The sequence below is a fragment of the Benincasa hispida genome, chromosome 12 (genome assembly GCF_027475165.1).
Source record: "Benincasa hispida cultivar pf3 chromosome 12, pf3_genome.v1.1, whole genome shotgun sequence".
NCBI classification, from domain to species: domain Eukaryota; kingdom Viridiplantae; phylum Streptophyta; class Magnoliopsida; order Cucurbitales; family Cucurbitaceae; genus Benincasa; species Benincasa hispida.
The window spans coordinates 58,865,286-58,891,958 of record NC_143489.1 but is presented as its reverse complement, the minus strand read 5'-3'; the positions used below and the strand labels follow the sequence as shown (position 1 = coordinate 58,891,958).

Sequence of the window (26,673 nt, the reverse complement as noted above, 5' to 3'; positions counted from 1 at the left end):
CCTATTCGACATAATGTTCAGAATGAATATCCAGCAACCTCACTTGATCATCTTACACATACTTCCATGATGCCTTCTCCCTCAACATTTGAATTTTTTCCAACAACCCTTAGTACACTAAGTATGGAAGAAGGACAAATTTTGCATGTCCGTCCAGATGTCTATGACTAGTACATGACATACCGACATGGTAGTGAGGGTATACACTTTACAGAGGAGGGTCAACCATCAAGTGTAAGAAGGTTGTGGCGATCGTGGATACTATGTGACTCAACATGATCGATCTAGGTGTAATAGAGGATCTTCTTCTAGTCATGAATAAAGAAAATTGTACTTATAATCAAATTCAAATAACAAAATACACTTTCAGTGTACAACTCAAACACCTCCACATCCTAAAGAACCTTAAATATTATTAATACAATAGTCGGAAGTTAATATCCATATTTTTACAGAAGTTTCTAACAACTTCAAACAAACACAATGATTTAGAATTAAACGAATTGAATATTATTAAAATTAGTATCAAGTATATCAAATTAATCATAGAACTTTATTAATCAAAGTAACATTATTGTTTATATTGTTAAAAAATGAGTAATATTATTATCACTATAAGAAACGAGACTAATGAGATGGTTCATTTTAGGGTTGTTAAAAAAATTTAAAAAATATATTTTTTAAAAAAAGTCAAATGGAAAAAAATTCAACTGAATGCGTCGCTCCAGGAGATGCATTTAACTTTTCTTTTCTTTTTTGTTTAATTATAAGAATCTATCTCTTGAAGAGACTCATTCAGCAAATACGCATTCTTTGACAGTCAGTCAAACAATAATAAAATATTGTTAAATGCCTCTCTTTCAATAGAGACAAAAAAAAAAAACATTATTTTCCTAAATAATTTGAAAATACTCTTTTCTATCCAATTAAATTCTAAAACTCCCCTGTTTTTCAATTAACCCATAATTGAAATTACAAAATGTAAAGAAATTCAAAGGCTTTGGCCCCAAAAAGCACTAACAAGAGGAGACAAGAAGAAAAGTTGACTCGATTGCACTCAAAAGCAAGTCGGTCGGTCACTCCCATCCATCAATCAAATTTCTCCAACCTCATTTCGGTTCGCAATATTGACTCTCCTCATTGAATTATCATTTTCTGGATTAATTTGCTCTTTCTCTTTTTCTTTAGGTGTGAACTCCACTTTAATTCAAATATGTTATATTAGGCTAAGTTAGCAGCTTTCCCCACCAATTTGAGATTTGTATTTATGAATAAATAATTTGTACCTACTATTGCAGTATTGACATCCTTTCAAGATATATTATTCTTTAGTTAAAATTTTTTTTTTTTATATTTTCATTTTCATCTGTCATGAGAAAGTAATTGGTTTGATCGTTCTTTATTTTAAAAAGTATATATAAAATTATATTTTATGTTTAATGCGTCTATAAATTTTCGATTTTGTGTCGTAGATTTACAAACTTTTAAAAAGAATTGAAGGGACCATATTTATTAGACACAATTAAAAATTTATGATTTATTATACATTGAATTGAAAGTTTAAAAACATATTAGACGCTCAACCAATACAATTTATAATTTTTTTTTTTTCTAAGTAGAAACAAACAAACAACCAACAAACTTTTCTTTTATATTGTCCATTTACAAATATTCAAATGAAAGAGCTAAATACCAAATACAAAAGTTACATAAGTCCTATTTTTATAACAATTGTACAAAACAAACTTGTACTTCTAAAATTGTGACCCTAACATCAATAAAGTATTAGGTCGTAAAAATACAAAAAATTTATATTATAATTCTATGTTAGGTATGTGGATTTATTTATTTGGTAAAGAACGTGGAACAATGTTAGAGATAAAAAACATTCCTAACATATTTAGCTTATGTGATATAAATGTATAAAAAAATGAAATGAAGTGTTATTCAATATTTCATTGTGACTTTCTCTTTTTTCTTCTTGTCATCGCATATTTATAATTGAAGTATTTATCTAGATGAAATAATCTTAAAAGATGAAGTTAATGATACGATTTACAACATTTATTATCGTACCTACAAAAGTAGATTAAAAACAGGGGTATACCTAGTCCAGGTTGGGTCAAGTTGGGGTAATTTTTTGGACCAACTCGAAAATTCGAGTTGGCCTTACACTCAACCCTATCGATTCTAGGTTCAAGGGTCAACCCAACCCAATATTTTCGGGTTGGCCTTACACTCAACCCTATCGATTCTAGGTTCAAGGGTCAACCCAAACCAATATTTTCGGGTCGGGTCATCGGGTTGTTTGTGTGTTTTTTTTCTTCTTTTTCCCTTTCTTTTCTCTCCATTAAGATCAAGAGGAAGGCCATGAACAACAGAGTTATTGAAGCCAAGATCCAAAAAAATCACTAAAATCAACTAAAATGATCGCTAAATTCCATATACTGAAACTTTTGATTCCAAAATTCAAAAAAATAAAATAACAACAAAGATCACAGAACTAGAGAACTAAACACTAAAACTAGGGCTTAAAATAAATTCAATAAATCCTATGAAACGAAAAATTTGGGAAAAATTAAAGAAGAAGAATGAAGGCATTAGTAATTATAGAACTTATCGAGAGAGGTTTTTTCTTGGAGACTTGATGTTGGTATTATTCTCATCATACTCACTCTGCGACAAGGGTAAGTCAGATCTCTCGAGGAGTTGAATGAAAGCATAATAGTAGGGGCTTGGCTCCTTGACATTCTTGGATGACAACAGCGAAAGAGGCGGCGGTTGGGGAATGAGGGAGGCGGAGTCTGATGTGGTATTGACGGCAGATCTCTCGGAGAGGGAGAGGAAGGCTGCAAGAGGCGAGATTTTAAACGAAGAGGGAGACCTTGGCGAGCGGGTGTAAAGTTGAATGAGAGGGAGGTGGTTGCGGTGTGAATGAGAAGATAAGAGAACAAGGGAAGAAAACCTACATTTTGAGCGGGTTGGGTCGGGTCAACCCCAGACTATTTTTCCTCAACCTGAGAACAGACCCGAATTTTATTTTTTCAATTTTTTCAACCAACCAAACCCAACCTTATAGTTTGGGTTGGATAGTCCGGATTGATCGGATTATCGGGCTTTTTAAACACCTCATTAAAAACTATATCCTCAAAGCATAGGAGAAAAAAAAAAAGGGAAAAACAAAACATATGTATTTTGTTTAGAGTACGAACTAACTCTTTTGATACTTAATTACATACATTAAAATGTTCATTATCAATAAAATTCAATCAACGCTCACCTAAATAGATAAAACAACTATTATCATCTCTTTAATTGAGAGTTTGATCTCATAATTGCTTAACTTATAAAGAAAAAGGAAAGAAAACCTTAATTTACGTAAGATGGTCTCCCGATGCTCAAGTTATTTTTAGTACAATATTTTGGGGTGAAGAAATTTAAATTATTTCTCCATGAAGAGTATATGACATATGTCATTTAATCTGTCAATAATACATGTCTAATGTCATTTCCAGTTATATGCACCTTCACAGTGATGCTCAAGTTGGCTCAAGGGAACACACATGATTTATTATTCTAACTTTAATAAATATATTTTATTTATCAATTTTTCTTTAACATTTTTATCTGAATTTGAATTACATGTCTCGTAGCTCAGTAAATTTTAAAACATCAAACAAATTACGGACCTCCCTGACAAAATTCAAAATTCAAAGTGTTTTTGGACAAAAAATAAAAAATATTTATTAGATAATTTTAAAGTTTGAAGCAGATAAACACAAATTTAAAATCCAATAACTTATATTTCATTTGATAATCATTTGATTTTTTGTTTTTATTTTTGAAAATTAAGTCTATTTTATCTTCATTTCTTATAATAATTTGCATATTTCTGAACTATAATGATTGAATTCTTAGTCAAATTTTTTAAAAAAAAATTACTTTTTGAAAACGAGTAAAACAAATAACAAAATAGTCATCAAACAAGATGTCATTAAATAAGTTTTAAAGTTCAAAAAGTTTAAATAGACACTATAAAAATTCAAAATCTTATTAAAAATAAATTCTAAAATATATTTGACTCAATAGTATTGACATAATTTCCATCACAAGAGGTTGGAGATTTAATCCATTGCTATACCCAAAAACAATCCATAAGATTCTAACAAGGCCTAAAACAAAAACATATTTATTTAAAATGAACACCGTAATCTTCAACAATCAAAACATTACTTTATTCGAAAATGAACAATCTTCAATTTCAACAAAAGTATACATTAATTACAATTTCATTACAACACCAACTTTATTCTACAAAATTTCATCGAGATCCCATTGAACCAAACAAAACAAAAAAAAAAAAAAAAAAAAAAAAAAAAAAAAAGTCATCTTAATATATCATCCACAAAGCTCCTAAGTTTGTTACACAAATCCAAAACTTTAAACCAAAAAAAAAAAAAGAAAAAAAAATTATTTACTCCGGCGAGAGTTCTTTCCGTCCATCCGGATTTCCGTAACCGGAAAATTTTCCCGACGGATCAGATTTTCTTTTCCGAGAAACCAAACAGAAAATTTCCATTTCATTTGCTCTCTTTTTCTTTCTCGAGAAAATCAAATCTCTTTTTTTTTTTCCTTCTTTCTTTCAAAGCAATTTTCTCACACGCCACAGCTGAGTCCCCCAACTTCTGATCCTTTCATGATTCTCATCCTCTTACAAGATGAAATAAACATTCTGCATCCAAATTAAACACCAAAAAATTAGCTCTTGAATTTTCTTAAACATACATCCAAATTCAAAATACAGATTTCAAAATCTTTTAGGAATATTTGAAGGAACTTACTGCCATGGAACATCACCCACGAGCATCCAATCACCATCTTTATCTTCATAAGTTGGAGCAAACTCAGATCCCTTATAACCTTCCCTCTCAGAGTATTGACCTGAAATTAAACAAATCTTTATTACCTTTGAACATCAATTAAAAAACCCATTTCAGATTGAAGTATTTTGAGATTTGTTCTTACCGATGGTGAACTTGAACATGTCCTCCAAGGCCTTAAGAAGTTCAGGGTAGCCTTTATAAAGACTCAAATCAATCTTCCTCAAATAAGGAGCACCATCCATACTCACTTTCACATAAATCCCTCCGCCGTCCGCCGCCGCCATCGTGGCCTCTGTTTTCTTCACCTGAAGAGTATTTTTCCTAAAAGATCTAATCGGTGGCCACCCAACAACCTGAGCCCTACAAAACCCACATCACAAAACACAAATTTAGTAACAAAAAAAAAACCCCCCAAATTACAAACAAAAGATTTTAACAAAACACCACTTACTTTGGGGGAGGAGCAGAGTCCTTGTGAAAATTCCTTTTGTTATTAGGTTTAATAACCCCAGATGAATTCTCCGCTGGATCATCTCTTTCAGTAACGATTCCAGGTAGTCCAAGACGAAGCTCGGTGGCTTCGAGATTCAGATCGTTCTGAAACGCAACCTTGGATTCCATTTTCCTCTGTTTTTTTTTTCTTTGAATGGTTTGGTAAAGAAGAAGAAGAAGAGAAAAGGGGTTGTTGTTTGTTTGAATATTTGAGTGGGAGATGTAATTGGGAGAGGAGTTATATAGATAAGAAGGAAATAAAGAAAAGGGAGAAGAGGAAAATGGGGGATTATGGATGGGGATTGTCGGTAGAAATGGGAGCAGAGTTGAGGCAAAGGGAAGAAGAAGGGAGGGGACAGAGGAGGGACAAGAAAAGCCGCCCAAATGGGAAGAGAAAATTGAATGGTCAAGATGCGTTTTAGTGGTTGTGGGAACGCAAATCGGGAGCGTAGATATTAAGGAACAAGCAATGCCATGTGAAGTGGGGGCCGCTAATTCCCATTATGCCCCTATTGGACTTGCCATTTGCCCGTGTGACCTTCCTTTTCCTTTCGGAATTGTTGGTAAAATCGCCTCTAAATAAATAATTGTTGGTAAAAAGTTTTGAATGTATGTGTTGTGGTTGTAAGGTATGTGGACCCATCACCTAGCTAATTTACGAACATTTTTTTATTTATTATTTGTCACATCCATATGCTTTTGAAAATGAGGAAAAATTATTGTACTTGTAATTGCATTTTTAAACTTTCGATGATAAAAAAATACATTTCAATCTTATATAAATGTTAAAATTAAACCCACAAATTTACTATCGTAGTGGAAATTGGACCCCCAAGGCCCAAATAATAAAATTTGAAACCTTAAATTTATATAATTGGTATAAATTAATTTAAAAGTCCAATAATTCGTATAGTTTCTACAATTATACAATTTTGAGGGTCCAATTTTAAGATTCATATAATTTTGAGGGCTCAATTTTTACAATCAAGAGTTTAAGAGTGTAATTGCAATTGCAACTACCACCATACAATAGGAATAATTTTTACAGTTTGCCTTAAAAATAAACTAAAGTATTTTTACTTTAAAAAAATAATTATAAAGACAAAATTATAACATGAGCTTGTTACTTCCATAAAGTACGAGTGATTTCTCTCCTGAATTCTAGTATTATAGAGTTTTTCTTGAACTACATATTTCTTGGTTGCTAATACATTCGTATGTCGGTTGAGCTATGTTTGCTTTAATAATTTAAAATTTATGCATATTTTAATCATATGTAATTTTGAGATTAAGGGGAAGTATGTACTGTCGGAAAAAACTGTGAGAAAATGTGGGGGGTGCCATAAGTCTTTCGTTAACTAAAGTTATAAAATTTTACTCCAAGTGAATAATATTTGACTATATATAATAAAAAAATTGAGAATGTTGTATTTGTATATATTGATTAGTGCCTATAGGTAGAAAAATAGTTTTGAAAGAGTATTTGTATCATGTACGATAGTGAATTAGTGATAGATTAGCAAAAAAAAAATTAACGAAGAAGAGATAGAGCATCAAAAGAGATTAGTAGTTGTGAACTATCAATCTCTACATCAAAGGTTTGATTCTCACTCTACATATTGTAAAAAAAATGATTATATATTATTGAGAGAAATTAGTTAGATAGAATATATATAAATATATCAGTAAGAAAATATAGGATGATCTAATGTGACATTGTTTAAAACTATCGTATAAACAAAGGAAATACATTTAATTATAGAGAGTGATTAATATTAAAGTATTTAAAGAGGGATTTAATAAGGAAACATGTAAATAATCTAATACCTGAACCTTCACAGGATTCCTTGAGTAGAGAAAAGAACTCAGAATTACAGCCTTGGAAGGGCAAAGTTTAATTAAGTACCTAAACAATACCTTGGAGTGAGGAGTATTTCCAAGGGTTGGAGGCATAGTGGTTTGGAGTAAAGATTTTGGCTAAGTCCCCAAACTATGTTATGAGAATAAGAGTTGGTTTCATAGCATAAGAGGGTGGAGAATCTTGGCTAAGTTCAACTCATAGTGTAGTTGAAGAAATAGGTCATAGCATAGTTGACCAAGCCATAACATACTTAAAGAAGTACAAATCATAGCATAGTTGAGGAAATCCCAGAGGTATCATGTTGGATGCATGGTAGATGCATCCTAAAAGTGACTTTGGATATAGATGCATGGGGGGATGTTGAAGACTATGCATAGGAGGATGTTGAAGACTATGCTATGAGTATAGAGAACTATACTACGAACATAAGAGACTATGTTGTGAACATGAGGGGCTATGCTATGAAGAGCTATGTTGTGAATATTAGAAGCTATGCTGTGAACTTAAAGAGCCATGATTTAAGGCTAGGGACAAGGTGAAAGCATGGGGGAAGATTTGGTCAAGTGTTGAATGAACCATGTGTTGAACTACACACCACCAAGAGAGAAATTACGGCTGGACGCATAGAGTAAGGATGGTGGGCGTATAGGGTATTCAAGGGAAAGAAATTAGTTAAGTGTTAGACAACATAAGATATTATACGTGAAGGAAGCTCTAAAGATTGGAGTGATTGGTGCATAGATGGAGAAGTTGGTGCATAGAGGGTCATGTGGATGCATGCTTGGAGGTGAAGTGAGACAAAGAAGACACATGACTATGCCTTGAGCTCCAAGGAGAAAAGCTATGCTTTCAAAAGAAGGGGAAAACCAAGGAAGAGTGGAGTGAAGGAGAGTTGGATGCATAGGGTTAAAGTTAGTAAGGGACTTTGTGGATTCCATTTTTGGGTCTATGTGGAATAAGATGGAAGCATACGACAATCCCTTGGGAAAGAGTTACACCAAGGAAGCCTTTTGTCCTAGTTGGATGCATACCTAGGGAGAAAAGTTTGGATTCATACCTAGGGGAAGTGTAAGATGGACACATACCCTAGCTATGAGCCAAAGAAGAAAGTTATGCTATGAATGGGATACAAGTTGGTAGCATAGTTAGGGAACCATACGTCCAAACGTAGGGAACCATGCATTGGAAACACTATTTGGGCGCATAAGGAGAGATGTTTGACGCATATAAGGAGGTTAATGAAGCAACCATGGGCCCAACATATGCAACCATGCGTTGGAACCCTCATATGAACACATAATAGATGTCGTTGGACGCATATAGAGTTGCTGGTGAGGTAACCATGAGCCAACATAAGGTTCTATGCATTGACTTGAGCATATTGGGAGAGCAAGGTCAGATTGACAGTAAAATGGGGTACATGGCTCAACCACATGAAGTCTTAGTCGAGCCAAGGATGAGGTGGGCGCATGGAAAGAAATGCAAAAGATTGGAATGTTACCTCAAGCGTAGCCTATGCATTGAAGGAAAGAGGCCATGCGTTGAACATCATGACCATGCATCCAACTTGATGCCTATGCATTGATCAGAGAATTCAGGGGTCCTGAAGTGCTGCCATGCACCCAACTACCTAGGGAAAACCTACCCTGCGCCCAACTATTGTCCATAAGTGTTTAAGGGCCTAGTTCTTGTCCGCTGAAGTTGGTAAGTTAAGTTTAGGGCCAATAAGGTATGTGAAAATTATTCTAGCCCTAAACATGATTTTCTAAGTTAAAATTGGGCTAGTACAGGGTCGAGATTTCAGAAGGAGACAAAAAATGAGAAGGCTTGGAAAGGGGGAGGAAACACTGCTGACAAACTGTGAGTGACTAGTTTTACTAGCATTAAAGTATTTCAATACATATTGAGGTTTGGTCGCAAATGAGTATTTGGTTTGTTTCTAAAAGGCTAAGAAGTTTTATGCAAACTTTACGAGTCTATTATGAACTTTACAGTATGTTTTCCTTAGCCTTGAAGACATAATTTATGAGAATTATGGAGTCGTTTTAATAAGCATTCCCTGCATGAGCTTTTCCTAAGTAACTTTACTATTTATATGTTTTAGTGGAATGCTTTTGATGAAATTTATGAAAAGCTTTATAATGATGATGTTATTAAGGAAACCTGATATTGAAGGACTAGGATAAGGTATCTAGGTCCCCTAATACTTAAGGTATGGCGGTATCTAGGGCTTAACCACGTGCACAGAGGTATTGTCAGTGTTGGTTGTGTTAAGATTACTCCACACCAACTAAGGACTTCAACGTTGAGCGATTGAACAAATGGGCTCTCTCTCAACTAAGGCTAGAGGATGATATTTACCAAACGTTTCCAAGGTTCTATAATATTACACTTTGATATTCTAAATTAGTGAACCATGAGTTCATAAAGTTAATGCTTGAGTATGATTATATCTTCCTAAAATGAGTGTTGGAAACACGTTTAAAATGTCACTCACTGAGCTTCGTGAAGCTCATTCTTTTCTTTTATGTTTTCTTTCCTAGGTAGTGAAAAGGGGGAGTTCTAGGGTACTGTTAAGGTCAAGGTCTGCTGCACTACATCCACACTTGCAAACTTAAGTTGCTATTATGTGTTTCTATAATTAAAAGTCTGAGGTTGTATAAACATTAAATTGGTTGTAATAAAGTGAGTTTAGCTAAGAACTATTATTATATTTCCCTATTTGTAAGTTTACTAAGCAAAACAGGTCAAAGATGGGCAGTGGATAACACAAAGCGATGGTATATGCCATCCTCATGACTTCTTTCGAGCTTGAAAGGTAAGCTCGAGAAGGAGTGTGCCAAGGTGGTATCAGAGCATAAGTTTATGGGAAACCTAGAGATTATGTCAGAGGTTAGAACTAATAGGGTTTAGGAAGCCTAAAGGTTTGGGTTCAGGGGAACTTGAGGATTTTGAGGTAGGAAGAAAAGTTAATAGGTTTAAGGAAAAACCTAAAAATTAGTCAAAGTTAGACTAGTATAAGTGGCAGACCTAGCAGGAAATCCAAGTTGGAACTCGCAACTCTACCAGAAGATCTACCGAGGAAGGCAAATACGAATTAAGTTATTCTCAATTAGAGGTTGAGATAGGAAATTAATTCGTAGATAGTTTGGTTTAACAACTAGCCAAGAGGCTAGAAGAAGTATTGTTGGAATCGGAGGAAGGTAAAAGTAGAACAGTTGGAAGCTCTAATTGCTCTTACCTCCAAAGGAACTGCAGATCCAACTGTCGTCGAAGCTTGGATCGATCGGAGGGAAAAGGAATTAGAAAACTTAAAGTCCAATTATGGACAAGTTAAAGAAGATAATATCAGAGTGGCGTAGTAGAAGCATAGTGGTAGTAAAGGTTGTGAAGTTTTATAGAAAAGGTTGTTTGTTGTAAAACCTTAACTCAGAGTAGGTCCAAAAAAATATTGAGGAAGAGAAAGAGAGGTGTAAACGGTTCGAGAGAAGATTGCGAACCAAAATCAAAACACCTGAAACCATTGGAGCATGAAGGTTGGAATTCTCAAAGTTAGTAGAAGTGATCATGTGGGTGTAGGCAAGTTTCCTTCATTAGTGGTTGTGAATGACTGATTTTTTTCAATCTTTTCGACCTTAGTCCTGTAGGAGCAAGTTAGAAATATTGAGAATTAGAACTGAGGGAATGGTGATAGAACCCAAAACTTCTAAAGATCAAAAAGAGGAGAGTCGGAAGTTCACATTGGGGTTTTAAGTAGAAAGATAACTAAACCCAGTTCTGAAAAATAAAAGGCAAAACGAAATATATGAAGGATGAAGCACACATCCAACATCCTGGAAAGACTATTGCAAGCATCAACCGAAGACCTTAGTGCTTGAAATGCTGCAGGTATCATTCAGAGTGGTGTTGTGGAAATGCCAATGTAAGTTATAATTGCAGGAAAGCTGGATACTATAAGTGGAACTGACATCAGACCCGACGGAAGGATAAAGACAAAACTAAAGCTCCAGAGATCCGAGAGGTGTTATGAACCTATAATTAAGACTTTTCTTTCAGTTGAAGTTGTAATAAGTAACAGACCTAATATTGTGTAATATGGTATTTGAATGGTTTTATCTAACTCTATAAATGATTGTTGTTTATCTTCTTAAATATTTATTTACAGAACCGTAATGGGGACCGAAGAATGAAGGAATCCCTTATGTAGAAATTACGGAAATAATCACCTCGGGGAATGTTTACGAGGAGCGAACCAATGTTACATATGCAAGCAGGAAGAGCAATATTGCAACATTGGAAAGTGATGCCCGAAATTGTCCCGATTCCTAAAACAACAGACAAAAACTAAGGAACTCGGAGAAGGGAGTTCCAGTACAGTAACCGTAAACTTTCCTTGCCATAAATGTAATAGGTATCATAAGGAAGACTAGGAGGGAAGAGAGGGATTATGTTTAAAATGTGAGCAGCTGGGGCATCGTTGCAAAGACTACCCAACAAATGTTCCAGATAGTTCGAAAGAGGGTTGGAAAGATTATTGGTACTAAAAGTATCAAGCTGTATAAAATGTAAATAGCTAAAGACATAACTTGTAAATAATCAGTGATGAATAAGTAACAAAATGTTCTTTAGCAATTTAATCTAATTTCAAGGACGAAATTTTTAAGGGAGATGGATTTGAACACTCAAACTCTCACAAGATTTCTTGAATAGAGAAAAGAACTCATAATTAAAGCCTTGGAGGGACACAGTTTAACTAAGTACCTAAACTATGCCTTTGAGGGAAGAAGATTTCTAAGGATTGGAGGCATAGTGGTTTGGAGTAAAAAATTTGGCTAAGTATCCAAACTATGCTATGAGAATAAGAGTTGGCCTCATAGCACAGGAGTGAGTGGAGAATCTTGGCTAAATTCAACTCATACTGTAGTTGAAGAAATAGGTTATAACATAGTTGACCAAGTCATAGCATACTTAAAGAAATACAATTCATAGCATAGTTGAGGAAATCTCGAAGGTACCATGTTGGACGATGCATTCTAAAGGTGACTTTGGATAATTTTGGATGCATAGGGGGATGTTAGAGACTATTCTATAAGTATAAAGAACTATGCTACGAACATAAGAGACTATGCTATGAACATGAGGAGATATGCTATGGAAAGCTATGTTATGAATATTAGAAGCTATTATGTGAACTTGAAGACCCATGATTTGAGGTTAGGGACAAGGTGAAAGCATGGGAAAGATTTGGTCAAGTGTTGAGTGAACCATGTGTTGAACTACATACCACCAAAAGAGAAATTACCGTTGGATGCATAGAGTGAGGATGGTGGGCACATAGGGTATTCAAGGGAGAGAAATTAGTTAAGTGTTGGACAACATAAGACACTATAAATGAAGAAAACCCTAAAGATTGGAGTGACGGGCACATAAATGGAGAAGTTGGTGCTTAGAGGGTCATGTAGACGTATGCTTGGAGGTGAAGTGAGACAAAGAGGACACATGGCTATGCCTTGAGCTCCAAGGAGAAAAGCTATGCTTTGAAAAGAAGAGGAAAACCAAGGAAGAATGAAGTGAGATAGAGTTGAGTGCATAGGGTTAAAGTTGGATGCGTAGAGGACTTTGTGGATTCCATTTTTGGGTCTATGTGGAATAAGATGGAAGCATAAGACAACCCCTTGGGAAAGAATTACACCAAGGATGCCCTATGGCCCTAGTTGGATGCATACCTAGGGAGGAAAGTATAGATTGGACGCATACCTAAGGGAAGTATTGTTGGAATTGGTGTTCTAAATCTCTTGTATAATCGTAATTTGTAAACATTGTATAAACTAATTGTTATTAATAAAATAATGGTTATTTTATGAGCATACACTCAATCCAATAAACTAAAATCCTAAGTTATTTTATGTAATTAAACATGTATGTAGAGAAATACGAGTGAATCATTTTTAAATGGTAACCTAAACGGTCTGTAGTAGATGGATAAGGTTAGGTACCTTATCCTTGTGACACTATAGATACGGCCTGCTTTGTAGATTTTACAAGTATTGTAAAGTGCTACAAATGATCTAATCCTGATCATTCATGCAGAGACATGTGAGCAGGGGTATCCTATACAAAGAGTTTGTATAAGACAGAACCACGAAATGATTAGTCTCATTATATAATACCGTTAATAATAGAGACTTACATTTCACCAGGATGGCCATAGGTGACATGACCTGAATCTTGAGTGAGTTGTGAACTCCTACCTATAAAGGCGATCCTTTCATTTGTATGGGTGAGAGTGGCTAGTTTGCCAACTCAATATGCCTACCATTTTGGGGATTCTTCTAATCATAGAGCTGCAGATACAACTACATAAGACGGAATTTACTTCTTCCTTAATGTTGAGTTAAATAGATAAATTGCCCCCTTAAGAACTGATTCTGGGGCTTAAACAATGTGGCCACACCCTGTCCTGACCCGAAAGGACTTGGTCATAGTTGGACTATGACTTATTGTTCATTAGAGGGATCAGTGATACTTAAGGAGTTAGATGTAACTATAGGGCAAAATGGTAATTTTGGCCCAGTTGCACCTACGAGCAATTTATGAAAGGTCATCGCACTATTGGCTGGTTATATCTAATGGACACAGAAATATATCTGTAGTGTGAAAAGTGCAGTTGTCGGTCTTTAGTGGAGTGACCGATAGTTAATGGATGTTGGGTAATTTAATTAAAGAGTTTAATTAATTATGCAAATACCATTTGAGCTTCAGTCTACAGGACCATAAGGACCCCTCTGTAGCTCAACGGGGATTATTGATAATTAATTTTGGATTAATTTGAATTGTTCAAATTAAATTAGGAAATTAATTATATATTATATAATTAATTAAACTAATTACATGTGATATGATTAATATGATGTATTTGATACATTATAATATAATTTATTTTGAGAGGAATTAAATATTTAAATATGATTCAAATATTAGTTATATGGATGAGATTCCTATAATTGAATTTAGTATAAATATGATTTATATTAAATGTCATGTAATGTTGAGAGAAAATACAAACTATAGGTTATATTGTATTCGATACAATATAAAAACTATAGGTTATATGTTATATTTGATATAACATATATATATATATTTATATATATATAAATATATATATATATATATATATATATATATATTTATAAATGATTTAATTTAATTTTTTGAATTAGATTAAATGAGTCCCTCCCTACTTTTTCTCTCCTTCGCATGATGGTGTTGAGGGGTTACAGTTGGTTGGTTCACTTCTTGCATTGTGAATGTAAAGATTTGGATCTGATTCTCTCTAGCTTCTCTCTTCTTGGAAATCACAGAGAAGAAATTCTTCTTCTTCTACCTCCTCTCATCATCTCTTTCCTCTCTTGAATTCAAGCATAGCCCACAACTCTTGCTTGAATTCTCAATCCCAAGAGAATATAAAGGGTTCTCAAGTGGTGGTGTCTTAGTTTGGAGATCAAGTTCCGAATGAAGGGTTCGTGATCCGGATCAAGGGATTTCGCGAAGGTTATTTAGCTTCAAGGGTAAGTTCGCTTTCCTCCCTATTTCTCAAATTTAGCATGCTGTAATTTTAGTTGTTAATGCAAAATCTTATTTCTGCTCTGTAATTTTACAATTCTGTGAAAATAAATGCTTCCAATGCGGAAAATAAATGATGCAAAAAATAAGAGTTCAAAAAGTATTGAAAATAAATGTTTCCGATGCGAAATGACTGGGCATCGGTCACATATCTGTCATACGTCAAAACACTTAATTGATCTCTATCAAGCCTCCCTGAAGTAAAAAGAGAAAAATGTGGAAGTAAATTTTGCATACTAGGATAATGACATATTTGACCCATATCATATGAAAAATTTGGATGTGGTAGACTTCTTTGAATCTCTTGAAGATAAAATCAGCAGAATTGATAGAATGCCAAATGTTTCATTTGACTTTGAAAATATCTAGACTTAATGTTGTTTTTTCATCTCCATGTTTTTTTTCTTAGTAGATGTTAACTTTTGTATATTCCAAATGTTATTTTTCTTATTGTAATTATTTTATTTTAATGAAGAACCCTGGATCATTTTCATATGTTAGGTGATTAAAAAGTGAGTAAAGAAGATCTATACCTGGCAGACAGTGTAATTACACATACAATACTTACATATAGAAAATAGTTTTCCAAACTGACAATGTTGGAAACAAAAGTCAATACAATATCAGGTTCTACAAACCTAATTGAAAGCTTTGGAAAAGAAAATATTACTTTGCCTAGAGGAACAAAATTTACAATTGACAATGCATTGTTCTTTAGTCAATCAAAGAGAAATCTACTTAGTTTAAAGATATACGTTACAGTAATTATCATATTGGGACTGATAGAAAGAAAAATATGGAATATCATTATATCATATTGTTGGGAATGTCCTAGAACTCGCAGTTCGTAAATTTTGTGTTAAACATTCTATTTATCAATAAAATATTATTGAGTATCTTATTCAATAAAGTTGTTGATTTTGCATTCTATTATGAGAATCCATAAACATATTCATGGCTATAGTATGAATACTTTAACTTTATATGGTGAAATAAACAGGATCAAGTTAATAGTATATAGCCTAAATGGTCTATAAGTATATGGATCAAATTGGGTATCTCATTCTTGTAACACTAATGGATGCGGCCCATTTTGTATAGGTAATACAAATGATATGATCCACATATCATTCATGTAGAGATATGTGAGTAGAGGTATCCTATGCAATGAGTTTGCATATAGACTGGACCACAAAATAGTCACTTTTCTTTATAACGACCGTTTACTGTTAAAACTGACTATTTTATACTAAAGTAACCTAGGATAACTCGATCTTAATCCTGAGATAGCTATAAACTCCTGTTTATTTGGGATTATCCTTTGATCTACATGGGTGAGAGTAGTCCAACAGAACTACTCAATAAGCCTTCCATTTCGGGGATTAGACCGGATGGATAGTTGGGGACATAGCTTTGCAAAATGGAATTCACTCTTACCCATTTTAGGGTTAGCAGATAGGTTGTTCTCTTAAGGGGCTCCGCTTTCTCATGATAGAGAGGGACATGATTCATAAGTAGTATTATGAATCAATTTATTCACTAGAGGGTTAGTGGGAACTTAAGGAGCAAGATGTATTTACAGGGGTAAAATGATGATTTTGACCCAACTGTAATTATAAACGGCCTATGAAGGATCAACTTACTGATTATGGTTTACATGGACAAAAATATATCTACAGTGAGGAGAGTGCAACTATCGAGCTATAGTGGTATGTCTTGATAGTTAACGAATAGTAATTAATTTGATTAAAAAGTTTAACGAATTAATTATAGATCGTTGGAGCTCATGATCTGTAGGTCCATTAGGTCCCTCTACTAGCTCTTAAATTGGAATAACAAATTGAGTATTGATGTATGAAATTAAGGTTATGAATTTGAAATGTTCAAATTCAATTTTAGGGTTTTCAATTGATTGTATATGATACAATTAAAAACGTTTAATTTTATTGAAATTAAATAAATTAAAAAATCAATTAATATTTAAATTATGATTTAAATATAAAATTGATTTATATTGGTGAAATTGATATTTTATTGATTTAATATTAAGATATTAAATTAATATTATTTATTAATTAAAATTAGTTTTATTTAAATTAATTATTTTTGAATTAATTTTATAAAACTAATTTAAATAATAAACTAAAATGATTTTTGAAATCATTTTCAAGTTAGTAGATTTTTCTATTTTTTGAAAAAATCCACTAACTATATTTTGATGGATTATCATCAAAATCCAATTCAATTTTGTGATGATCACCGAGTAGGTGTTGCCATCCATGCAGCCTATTTATTTTGCATGAATTCTATCTATATATAGAAGCTCTATGCATAAAGATCATTAAGCAATCTGAGTTTTACTTACTGAAGTGAAAACCTGAAAACCCTACTCAACCCTCACTTGTTCATCCTCAATTCAGCTTGATTTGAGTGTTTCCACTACACGTTCCTGCTTGAGCATAGTGGAGAAGATCTTGGTGGTGGTCTTCTTGAAGATTTAAGCTCTATCTTGGTGGATTTCTGCTGAATTCGTGGAAAAGATCTTCAAAGGTAATATGTGTTTCAAACCCTCTTATGAATGTCATATGAACAACATGTTTAAAACTCAAATTAAATGTAGTTTAGGTGTTTATTGATTCTAAAGTCTTCCGTTGCATGTTATATTACTCCTTCACATATCTACTGTCTCATATGAAAAACATATATTAGAAGAGTTATCTGCTTTATCTTCTGAATTATATTATACTCATATACAAGTAATTGAAATATATGTAACAATGAACTGAAGTTCATGAATCCAGATATATTTACAATTTGGCATGATAGATTAGGTCATCTAGGGTCTATAATGATGAGAATAATTTTTTTAAAATTCAAATGGACACTCATTGAAGAGCTAGAAGATTCTTCAATCTAATGCATTATCATGTGATGCTTGCTCTCAAGGAAAATTGATTATTAGATCATCACCAGCTAAATGGGAATTGAATCTCTTACATTTTTAGAACGAATTCATGGTGATATATATGGACCTATTAACCCACCAAGTGAACCATTTAAATATTTTATGGTATTAATAAACGCATCCAGCAGATGGTCACATACGTGCTTATTATCAAGTCGAAATCTTGCATTTGCCAAATTACTTGCTCAAATAATTAAGTTCAGAACACAATTTCCTGATTATATAATTAAGACCATTCGTCTTGATAATGTTGGTAAATTTACATCCAAAGCTTTTGATAATTATTGTATGTCAATTGAGATAAGTGTTGAAAATCTTGTAGCTTATGTTCATACACAAAATAGTTTAGTAGAATCATCCATAAAATATTTGTAATTAATTGCTAGATCATTCCTTATGAGAGCTAAGCTTCATACATCTGTATGAGATATGTTATTTTGCATGTAACGTCACTTGTACGCATTAAGCCAGTAGCTTATCATAAGTACTTGTCATTAGAATTTGTTTATGGCTATGAGCCAAATATTTCTCATCTTAGAATGTTTTGATGTGCAGTATATTTTCCAATAGATCCACCACAACACCAAAAGAGATTAGGATATATATTGAATATGATTCCCCATCAATTATTAAGTATCTTGAACCCCTTACGGGTGATGTATTTACTGCATGATTTGCTGATTGTCATTTTAATGAAACAAAATTTTCAACATTAGGGGGAGGATTGAAAAGTTGTAAAAAGAAATTATATGGAATGCATCGTTATTATCTTATTTAGATCCCTGTACAGATCAATGTGAACTTGAAGTTCAAAAAATAATTCATTACCAACCGCAACTTTTGAGAAATTGGTGCACAATATTAGAATGCAGCGACTCAAATATCTCAAGTGATGTTTCCATGAGGGGGAGTAAATATACTATATTCTTTAAAGAATATTAGATTATATGAAATATGTACTATTTTTTCTTCACTATGATTTTTTTCTCAATGGATTTTTTCTTAATAAGGTTTTAACGAGACATATTTCATATACGACATCTAAGGGAGAGTATTATAAATATTATGATAATAGAGGCTCATTAGATGCTCATGCTTACTGTCCATTGACCATGTGTCATGCCCTATTTCCCAAAGTGTTGTTCATGTGTCTCAACATTACACATTATCAGTGTTCATATATTCCACCTCCTACTTGTCAAACTGCCTATAAATAGTGGTATTTGGTGGGTTTTGAAATATACACATTAGGCAAAATCCAACGGATGGGAGAAAGAGGAGAAATCCATCTTTTTATTTTATTTACTTTTGTTATTTATTTATTTCATATATTTATATATTATGTTTAATTTATTTTGATATTTATTTATTTTATTATTATATTATATTATATTTATTTTAATATTATATTTTGTTGGCATACATGTTTTCGTTGTACTTCTCAAGTCTACAACATACTTATTATTGATTTATAGCGAGTAAATAAGGATTTGTATAAAGCTAAAGTAAACATTTGGGTAAACTAGAAAAAGAAAATACGAAAAGTAATTCTCCTCATTAAGTTGTGCTTTCTAGAAGAAGTTAATTTGCAATATTATCAAATAAAATAACAAATAAATTTGTAATTAGAATAACAACAAAAAAGAAGTCTTAAGTGGACTAAATGGAAAAGTTACATTTGATAAATAGGAATGGTATTTAAAATAACACAACAAACTATGGATTTATCAAAACGAGCATATAGCTCAATTGGTATATTGTATTGGTTAGAGATCAAAGAGGTCTGCATTATGTAGTTCAAATCATCTAACCTCTATTTGTACTAAAAAAAAAATGAGAAATTGAAATGACATAAATGAGTAATTTATTATTAATTCTAAAGCCGTTAAAATTTAAATGTAAAAGTAGTTTTTTTTTTAACTTTAATATGTAACTATTTTATAATCTAATATTTATAATAATATAGTATTTGATATGTAAATCTGGATAATATTAAATGTATTTTTAGATATGTAAATCAATAATCCACTTAAAGAATCACATATATTAAATTCATAGACTAAATTGTTGCAATAGTAAAATAAACACATCACGTTATGAGGTTTTTTAGGACAGAAATTTTGTAATTACCAAATCTAGATTACAAAATCTAAATGGTTTTATAATACAATTTATGAATAAAAATGTTACAAATAAATAAGCAAAACAAGTTTGATAGATATATACATTTTAGTTTTTGGAAATTAAACACATAAATATTACTCCTACTAATGGTTATTTGTTTTGTTATTATCTTTTGCAATCTCTTTTTAAATCAGGCTTAAAATTTGTAAACTGAAAAAATAGAAATAAAAAACTAAAAAAAATCTAAAAATTTAAATATTTCCTTGAAAAGATGAAAATTGTACGAAGAAAATTAAAAAGAAACAACCACTATAGAAAAAAATACACGTATGATAATTATTTGGTTTCTTAAAAACTTTACAATGGTTTTTATCTTTCCTAAAAAAATATTTGACTTTATAATAAACTTCTAAAAAGAACATGTTTATAAAAACTACTATTTTTACATATTTGATAGCATTAAATGTTGAAGTGATAGAATTTTGGACCGTTACAAAAATAGCAATTAAGTTTAAAATATTAATTCTAACTCTTGAAGTCTATCAACAATAAAATACATCAATGATATATTTTATTATATTTATAAATTTTTTTTTTTATAAATTTTATTATACACTTAATTATTAACTTTTAAAAATATTGGGATGAAATTTTTCCAAGTCGGAGACATGAGCGAGTCCCCACGATGTTCTTTGGTTGGTTGGTAAAATAAAATGAGTGGAGGGAGATGGCAATACGATGCACCAAATCCCACGAACCCACAGGGCCCATCTTCCCCCACCCTCGTGCGTCTCTTCCATCTCAATTTTTCTTCTTTCTTTTCAATGTTTTTTTCCCTTTGCCATTAATGCCCCTATTCTTTTCACATTTTAAATCCCTACCGACTTCATTATCCATCTCTGATATTTCTACAATAGTATGATATTTGAATTTAATTTTTTTTTTATTTCACTTAGACAACTTTGTATGAATGAAAATATTTTCATTACTTATTTACTATAAATCAAAAATCAACTCTAAACTTTTGTCACGTTTACCAATCTGTCATAAAAAATGATGTGATTTTAATGGGGTTTCATTGATAGATCAATCGTAATGGACAACAATCGCAATCGTAGTTAGATTGCTTTTGATCATATTTACTTAGAATATGTATTTGTCACATTTACTATTACCGTTTTCGTTATTGTTACCGCTAACGGTCACGGTAATGATAAACGGTAACAGAAAATATGATAGACTCATAATTTTCATACGATAACAGTAACGTTATCTGTAATGGTAACGATAATGGTATCGGCTAGTAGGTCATATATAATCTTCAAATGCAATTGGATTATCATCCTCCGCTTGTCAATCAGTTTGCGTTTTTTTATTACATATTTGGAAGGGGACCCATGTGTCGGTATAAGTAGAACAGGAAAACAATAATAAACATAATCAAATGGAGTCTACTTCTTAGATTAATATTCATTTACTACATTTCTCCTATAAACGTGGTCTTAATTTGATCAGTTAAAATATTGTGTATATACTCCAAATATTTGATGTTTAAATATCTAATCCTTGAAACTATGATAAAAGAAAAATGGAGAGCAAATTTCCTTTATTAGTCTAAAATTTTCTAATTTATATTTTTTGAGATTTATTGAACTTTTCTTCAAATTCATCCTTTGTTTTTTTTAGAAACTAATTCTTTTGAGGCTAAAATGTAAAATTTGGATAATCTTCATGGATCTTTCATGCTCGTATCTATTATGATTTTTTCCTGAATTTTTCCTAATTTTAGTTTAAGTGAGACTAAGTCGATTTATTTAACAAAACTACTTTCTTTTAAAATAGGCATAATATAATATGTTATAAAATGATTTAAGAAAAAAATATTATAAAATATATGATGTTGTGTTACCCAAGTTACAAGTTACATTCCCAACATTGATTTTTGATTTTTAAAAAATAAATTATATGATATTATAAAATAATAATAATATAGAAAATTAGACGAATTTGTAATAATCGATATTTAAATATAGTTAATAGTTCAATATTTATGGTTTATAAATATATTATCAAACACATCTTGAATGTTTGTTTAAATTAGAGTTTTATTGAAGTTAGTAAATATTTGGTTTTTAAAAATTAAGTTTACCATCACCATTTTTAATTATAAATTTTTTATTTTATTATCTACTATTTTATTAATATTTAAAAAAACCAACTCAAGTTTTGAAAACTTTATATATAGTTTTGAAAAGCTTGTTGTTTCTTTTAGAAATTTGTCCAAAAATTCAACTCTCTTCTACTTAATAAATAGGTAAAACATTGTAAAAAATGGAGATAGAATAAATTTAATTAAAAAATTAAAGCCCCATTTGATAACAATTTTATTTATTTATTTATTTATTTTTGAAAACTAAGAATATGAACACTACTTCTACATCCAAGTTTCTTGCTTTGTTATCTACTTTTCACCAATGATTTAAAAAACTAAACTAAATTTTGAGAATTAAAAAAGTTGTTTTTAAAAAATTATATTTATTTTTTGAATTTGACTAATAATTCAATTACTGTACTTCAAAACAGTAACTAAATGGTTACAGAAAATAAATTTGATTTCAGATTACCAACCAAACACGTTATATTATTCATTTATCACGTAAACATTTTCTTAGAAGAAAACAGGATTTATTACCTCTGTCAGATGTACTTTGAAATGACAAGAAAAGAAAAAGATATCAAAAGAGCCCTTCTTAATTTGACAAAACATTTCAAAAGGACTAGTTTTTTTTTATGATAAGTCTTTTTTGGCATAATTAAAATTTTGAAAGAAGATATAACTTTTTGACTAAACACCTAATAATTTATTCTAATTTCAACATTTAAAATCTCCTCGATGGGAAAAAAAAAAAAATCTAATTATGCATTTTTTTAAAAATCAGTATGTATTTTCCATATGCAAATTCAACAAAAACTATAGTATTTTTCAAAATAATCTCCAAACCATTAAATACACCACCTTTTTTCCTTTCAAAAAATAATATCTAGTCTCCGTTCGATAACTATTTAGTTTTTTATTTTTGTTATTAAAAATTAAACCTAAACATATTGCTTCCACTTTCAAATTTCTTACTTATTATCTATTTTTTATTAATGATTTAACAAATCAAGCAAAAATTTGAAAACTAAAAAAAAAACAGCTTTTAAAAATATTTTATTTTATTTTTGGAATTTGACTAAGAATTCCACCATTATACTTAATGAAGATGTAAATCATTGTAGGAAATAAGAAGAAAATAGGTTTAATTTTGAAAAACAAAAAACAAAAACAACAAAATAGTTATCAAACAGAGTCTAGATTATATACAATATCCATCAATTTTGAGTAGGCTTCAATTATGCTTTTAGATTTTTATTTTGAAAATTTTCATTTTTTTCCTTTTAGACTTTGAAATTTGTTTTAAACAAATGCCCTTCAAGATTGAAATTGGTTTTTTTTTTTAATTCTTTTAAATAGCAGATAAAAATCAACAAGTATATATTGAAAATTAAGATTGATGTTACCATTAATTTCATTCTAAAAAATGAATAATAATATAATCTTTTAATGTATCAATTTTCATTTAGTTTTAACTAAAAAAAAAAACAAAACAAGACCTCTCTTCAGTAGTATTATATATTAAAAAAAAGGAAGGCCAAGATTTTAGGCTTTTTACATTATTTGAAATCTTCCCACTTTTCAAAATATATGAACAACTTTATTATCCATCCGTGTTTCACAACCTTCAAAAACATCATGGAATATTACATTATTTGCCTCAAAAGAAACAAAACAACCCAAAGTTTTTTTTTTTCTTTCCAGTACGATCTGAAGCCTATTATATTATTACCATCAGCAATTAAATTACACCCGTGGTAGATTTTTGTCATTATGGCAAACCTCCAAATAAAAACCAAAACATTCGTAAAGTTTAATAATATCGTGTGTGAAATTAACCTGACACAGAATCAAATAAAATAAATACTCTATTTTAGTTTATATGCTTTTTTACCTTTTGTCTACATTTTCATCTATGTGCTACCAAATGTTACTACTTTCATCTTTATATTTGCATTTCCCTCTATTTTGATTATTGTATTTTCACTAGTCACAACATTTATTTCAGTCTTTATTCTTTTTAACCACACAGTCCATACTTTTTATCTTTGAATAAAACTTGAGTGTAGTTTTTAGCCTAAACAACACCTAATCAAAATATGTTATGGGATCGTTTTAGAACAAAATGTATAAATTTGACTAAAACAACTCAGGTATATAATAAAATGATTATGAACTCACCTCATTTTCTTGATATGACATTTTCAACAATTTTCTTCAAGATATAGCATCTCTTTGAGTTCATTATTATTGGGTTGAATCCTAATTTTTGGGATTAAATACTCATTAAAGTTTCATATGCTTTGATATCATATTAGATATACAAGAGTTTCATCTCAAAACCAATTTTTCTGGAAGTTCAAATTATAAATTTACCCCCTTAAACTTTTAGATAAATTTCTAAACTTTAAAGTTTATTTATCAATCTCTTGGATATCACTTTTATTTACGGTAAGATCATAACTTTTCAAGTTAGTGTCTAACTAGATTCATGATTTTTTAAAAAAAAAATATATAATCACCTATTAGATATAAAATCGAAAATTTAGAGATCTATAAGATACTTCTCAAATATGTTAAAACACAAAATTAAAGATTCAAAAGTTTATAAGACACTCTTAAATACTAAACTTATAATTTAACCTAACTGGGAATCGAAAATACAGACAAGAAAGAAAAATGGTTGAATCTTTATCCCAAACACAAGGCATAGAAACACACTTGTGGTGAGAAAGACAAAGGCTTGGCAATCTATGAGTGGAAGAAGAAGAGAAATAATGAGATGAGAAAGAGTTGGAAAGAGATAGCGATGCACAACCAATGGAATCAGATTTTGGTCAATTTTTGCAGCTACATGTCGTTCATATCTTCCCCTTCCCCACCTTGCTGGAATTTCCAGCTTGGAACCGATATGACAACTCCTCAAATTCAATGCCCCTTTGAAAATTTTGAATCATATTAATAATAATGCTCACTTCCCTGTTTGGTGTCCTAGAAAATGTGGGACTTCTTTTTTCTTTTTGCATTTTCTTTCTGGGATTCCTTTCCATTTTAACATCTTTATTTTCCTTTTTGGTGTTGGATTTTGTACAACCATCATCGCCCCCATCTGGGATTTCTTGATCCATCTTCGGGGATTTTCTGGATTTACTTGCTGCCTTAACCACTGCCATTTCTCATGGTGTCTGATCAATTGTTGTTTCAAAGTTTTGTTCAAAAGTTTAAAGGGTTTTGTATAATATTATTGGTATGATGTTTTTAGCTTTATTTGTATGAGCATTTTGAGATATAAACTATCTCAAACACGTTAGTAATATACATATATACTTTCTACCCCTAGCTATGAATAAGATATTTCATGAGTTAAAACTCTTGGAACATTATTATTTAATACTTTAATCTAAAGTGCATTTTTAGAGTTTTATCGATTAAAAGAATTTGACTATTGTGTCCATTTAAGTTTTTAGGTAATGTGATAAGATAATTAACCAAGGTAGTGTCCATTTAGACCTATAACATTATTGTTGATGTAGGATTATGATATGAGCGGATGGTATCGAGTTTAACTAAGGTAGCGTGTGTAACTTTGGGGCAAGGATGAGTCCAAACTATCGATATTTTCTTTGTATGACTCTTATGTCAAGGTCATGCATTTTGTTGATGTGAAGGAAGGAAAAATGATACACATAACTCGACTCAATAGATTATGTAGCATTCTATGATGTATGTTTCCTTTTCTTGGCTAACTCTTGACCCAATCAAGCTAACCAACAAAGATTTAACTTTTGTGATATTCAGTTTGAATTGTTATTGAATCTTAGACGACTAGTATTTTCAAGTGAAACACATATGGTAAAATCATACCCACCAAATAATTAGTAGGAGAAAGGAGCTATATTATTATTCCAACTCCTAAGTTATCCAATGTTGAATTCTTTGGATGGAAGTACATATAGGGGGCGCCTAACCCCTTTTTTCTTGCAAGACTAGTGAATCTCATAACCAACAAATTTGAAGTCTCAAATTACTTCTAGAAGGCCAATAAAAGCCGAATGAACTTGAATGTTATGTTACACATTACACAATACTATATATATATGTTAAGAAATCGACAATCATAAATGAACTAGAAAATGTAAAATTATAGAGAAATTAGTACACAAGTTTATGTAGTTGAGTAACAGTGTGTTAATTACGTCAATGAACAGAGAAACAAAGTAGTTTATTATTAGAGAGAAAGTATCATATTAGATCTAGAGACACCTCTAGAGTTAGAGAGTTTATATAATACACTCTTCTAAACTTTAAGATTAAAATTATAAATAACTTAAATAAGATAATTACTATCTCCGTATTTAGTCATGAAAAGTGTTGGATATTGGAACAATATAAATATTTATGTAAGTACATAAATATAAGTACAAATAATTATTACCCTCGACAATGAATAATGTAAAATCTTTGATGCACATAATGACAACATTGAATCCCTCAAAATTAATAAGAACAACAAAATAAAAGAAGTGGAAAGTAAAAAAGACAAAAAGAAGAAGTAAGAAAGAAAAAA

At 31.1% G+C, this 26,673-nt stretch overlaps 1 protein-coding gene across 1 annotated transcript; it reads right to left on the bottom strand.

The window, feature by feature from the left end:
• Nucleotides 1-4,213: 4,213 nt before the first annotated feature.
• LOC120067743 (auxin-induced protein 22B-like) lies at nucleotides 4,214-5,756 on the bottom strand. The gene is made up of 4 exons (XM_039019306.2): nucleotides 5,335-5,756; nucleotides 5,026-5,243; nucleotides 4,842-4,941; nucleotides 4,214-4,732 (listed from the first exon to the last, which is right to left on the bottom strand). Exons 1-4 carry the CDS (start codon nucleotides 5,502-5,504, stop codon nucleotides 4,657-4,659), a joined length of 564 nt encoding a protein of 187 aa, XP_038875234.1. The 5' UTR covers nucleotides 5,505-5,756; the 3' UTR covers nucleotides 4,214-4,656.
• Nucleotides 5,757-26,673: the final 20,917 nt, after the last annotated feature.

Excerpts from the sequence above, each read along its gene's own strand:
- LOC120067743 (XM_039019306.2), bottom strand. The coding sequence starts at position 5,504 with ATGGAATCCAAGGTTGCGTTTCAGAACGATCTGAATCTCGAAGCCACC. Across the intron at positions 5,244-5,334 it reads GACTCTGCTCCTCCCCCAAA|GGCTCAGGTTGTTGGGTGGC; the intron begins GTAAGTGGTGTT and ends TGGGTTTTGTAG. Across the intron at positions 4,733-4,841 it reads GTGGGTGATGTTCCATGGCA|AATGTTTATTTCATCTTGTA; the intron begins GTAAGTTCCTTC and ends ATTTGGATGCAG.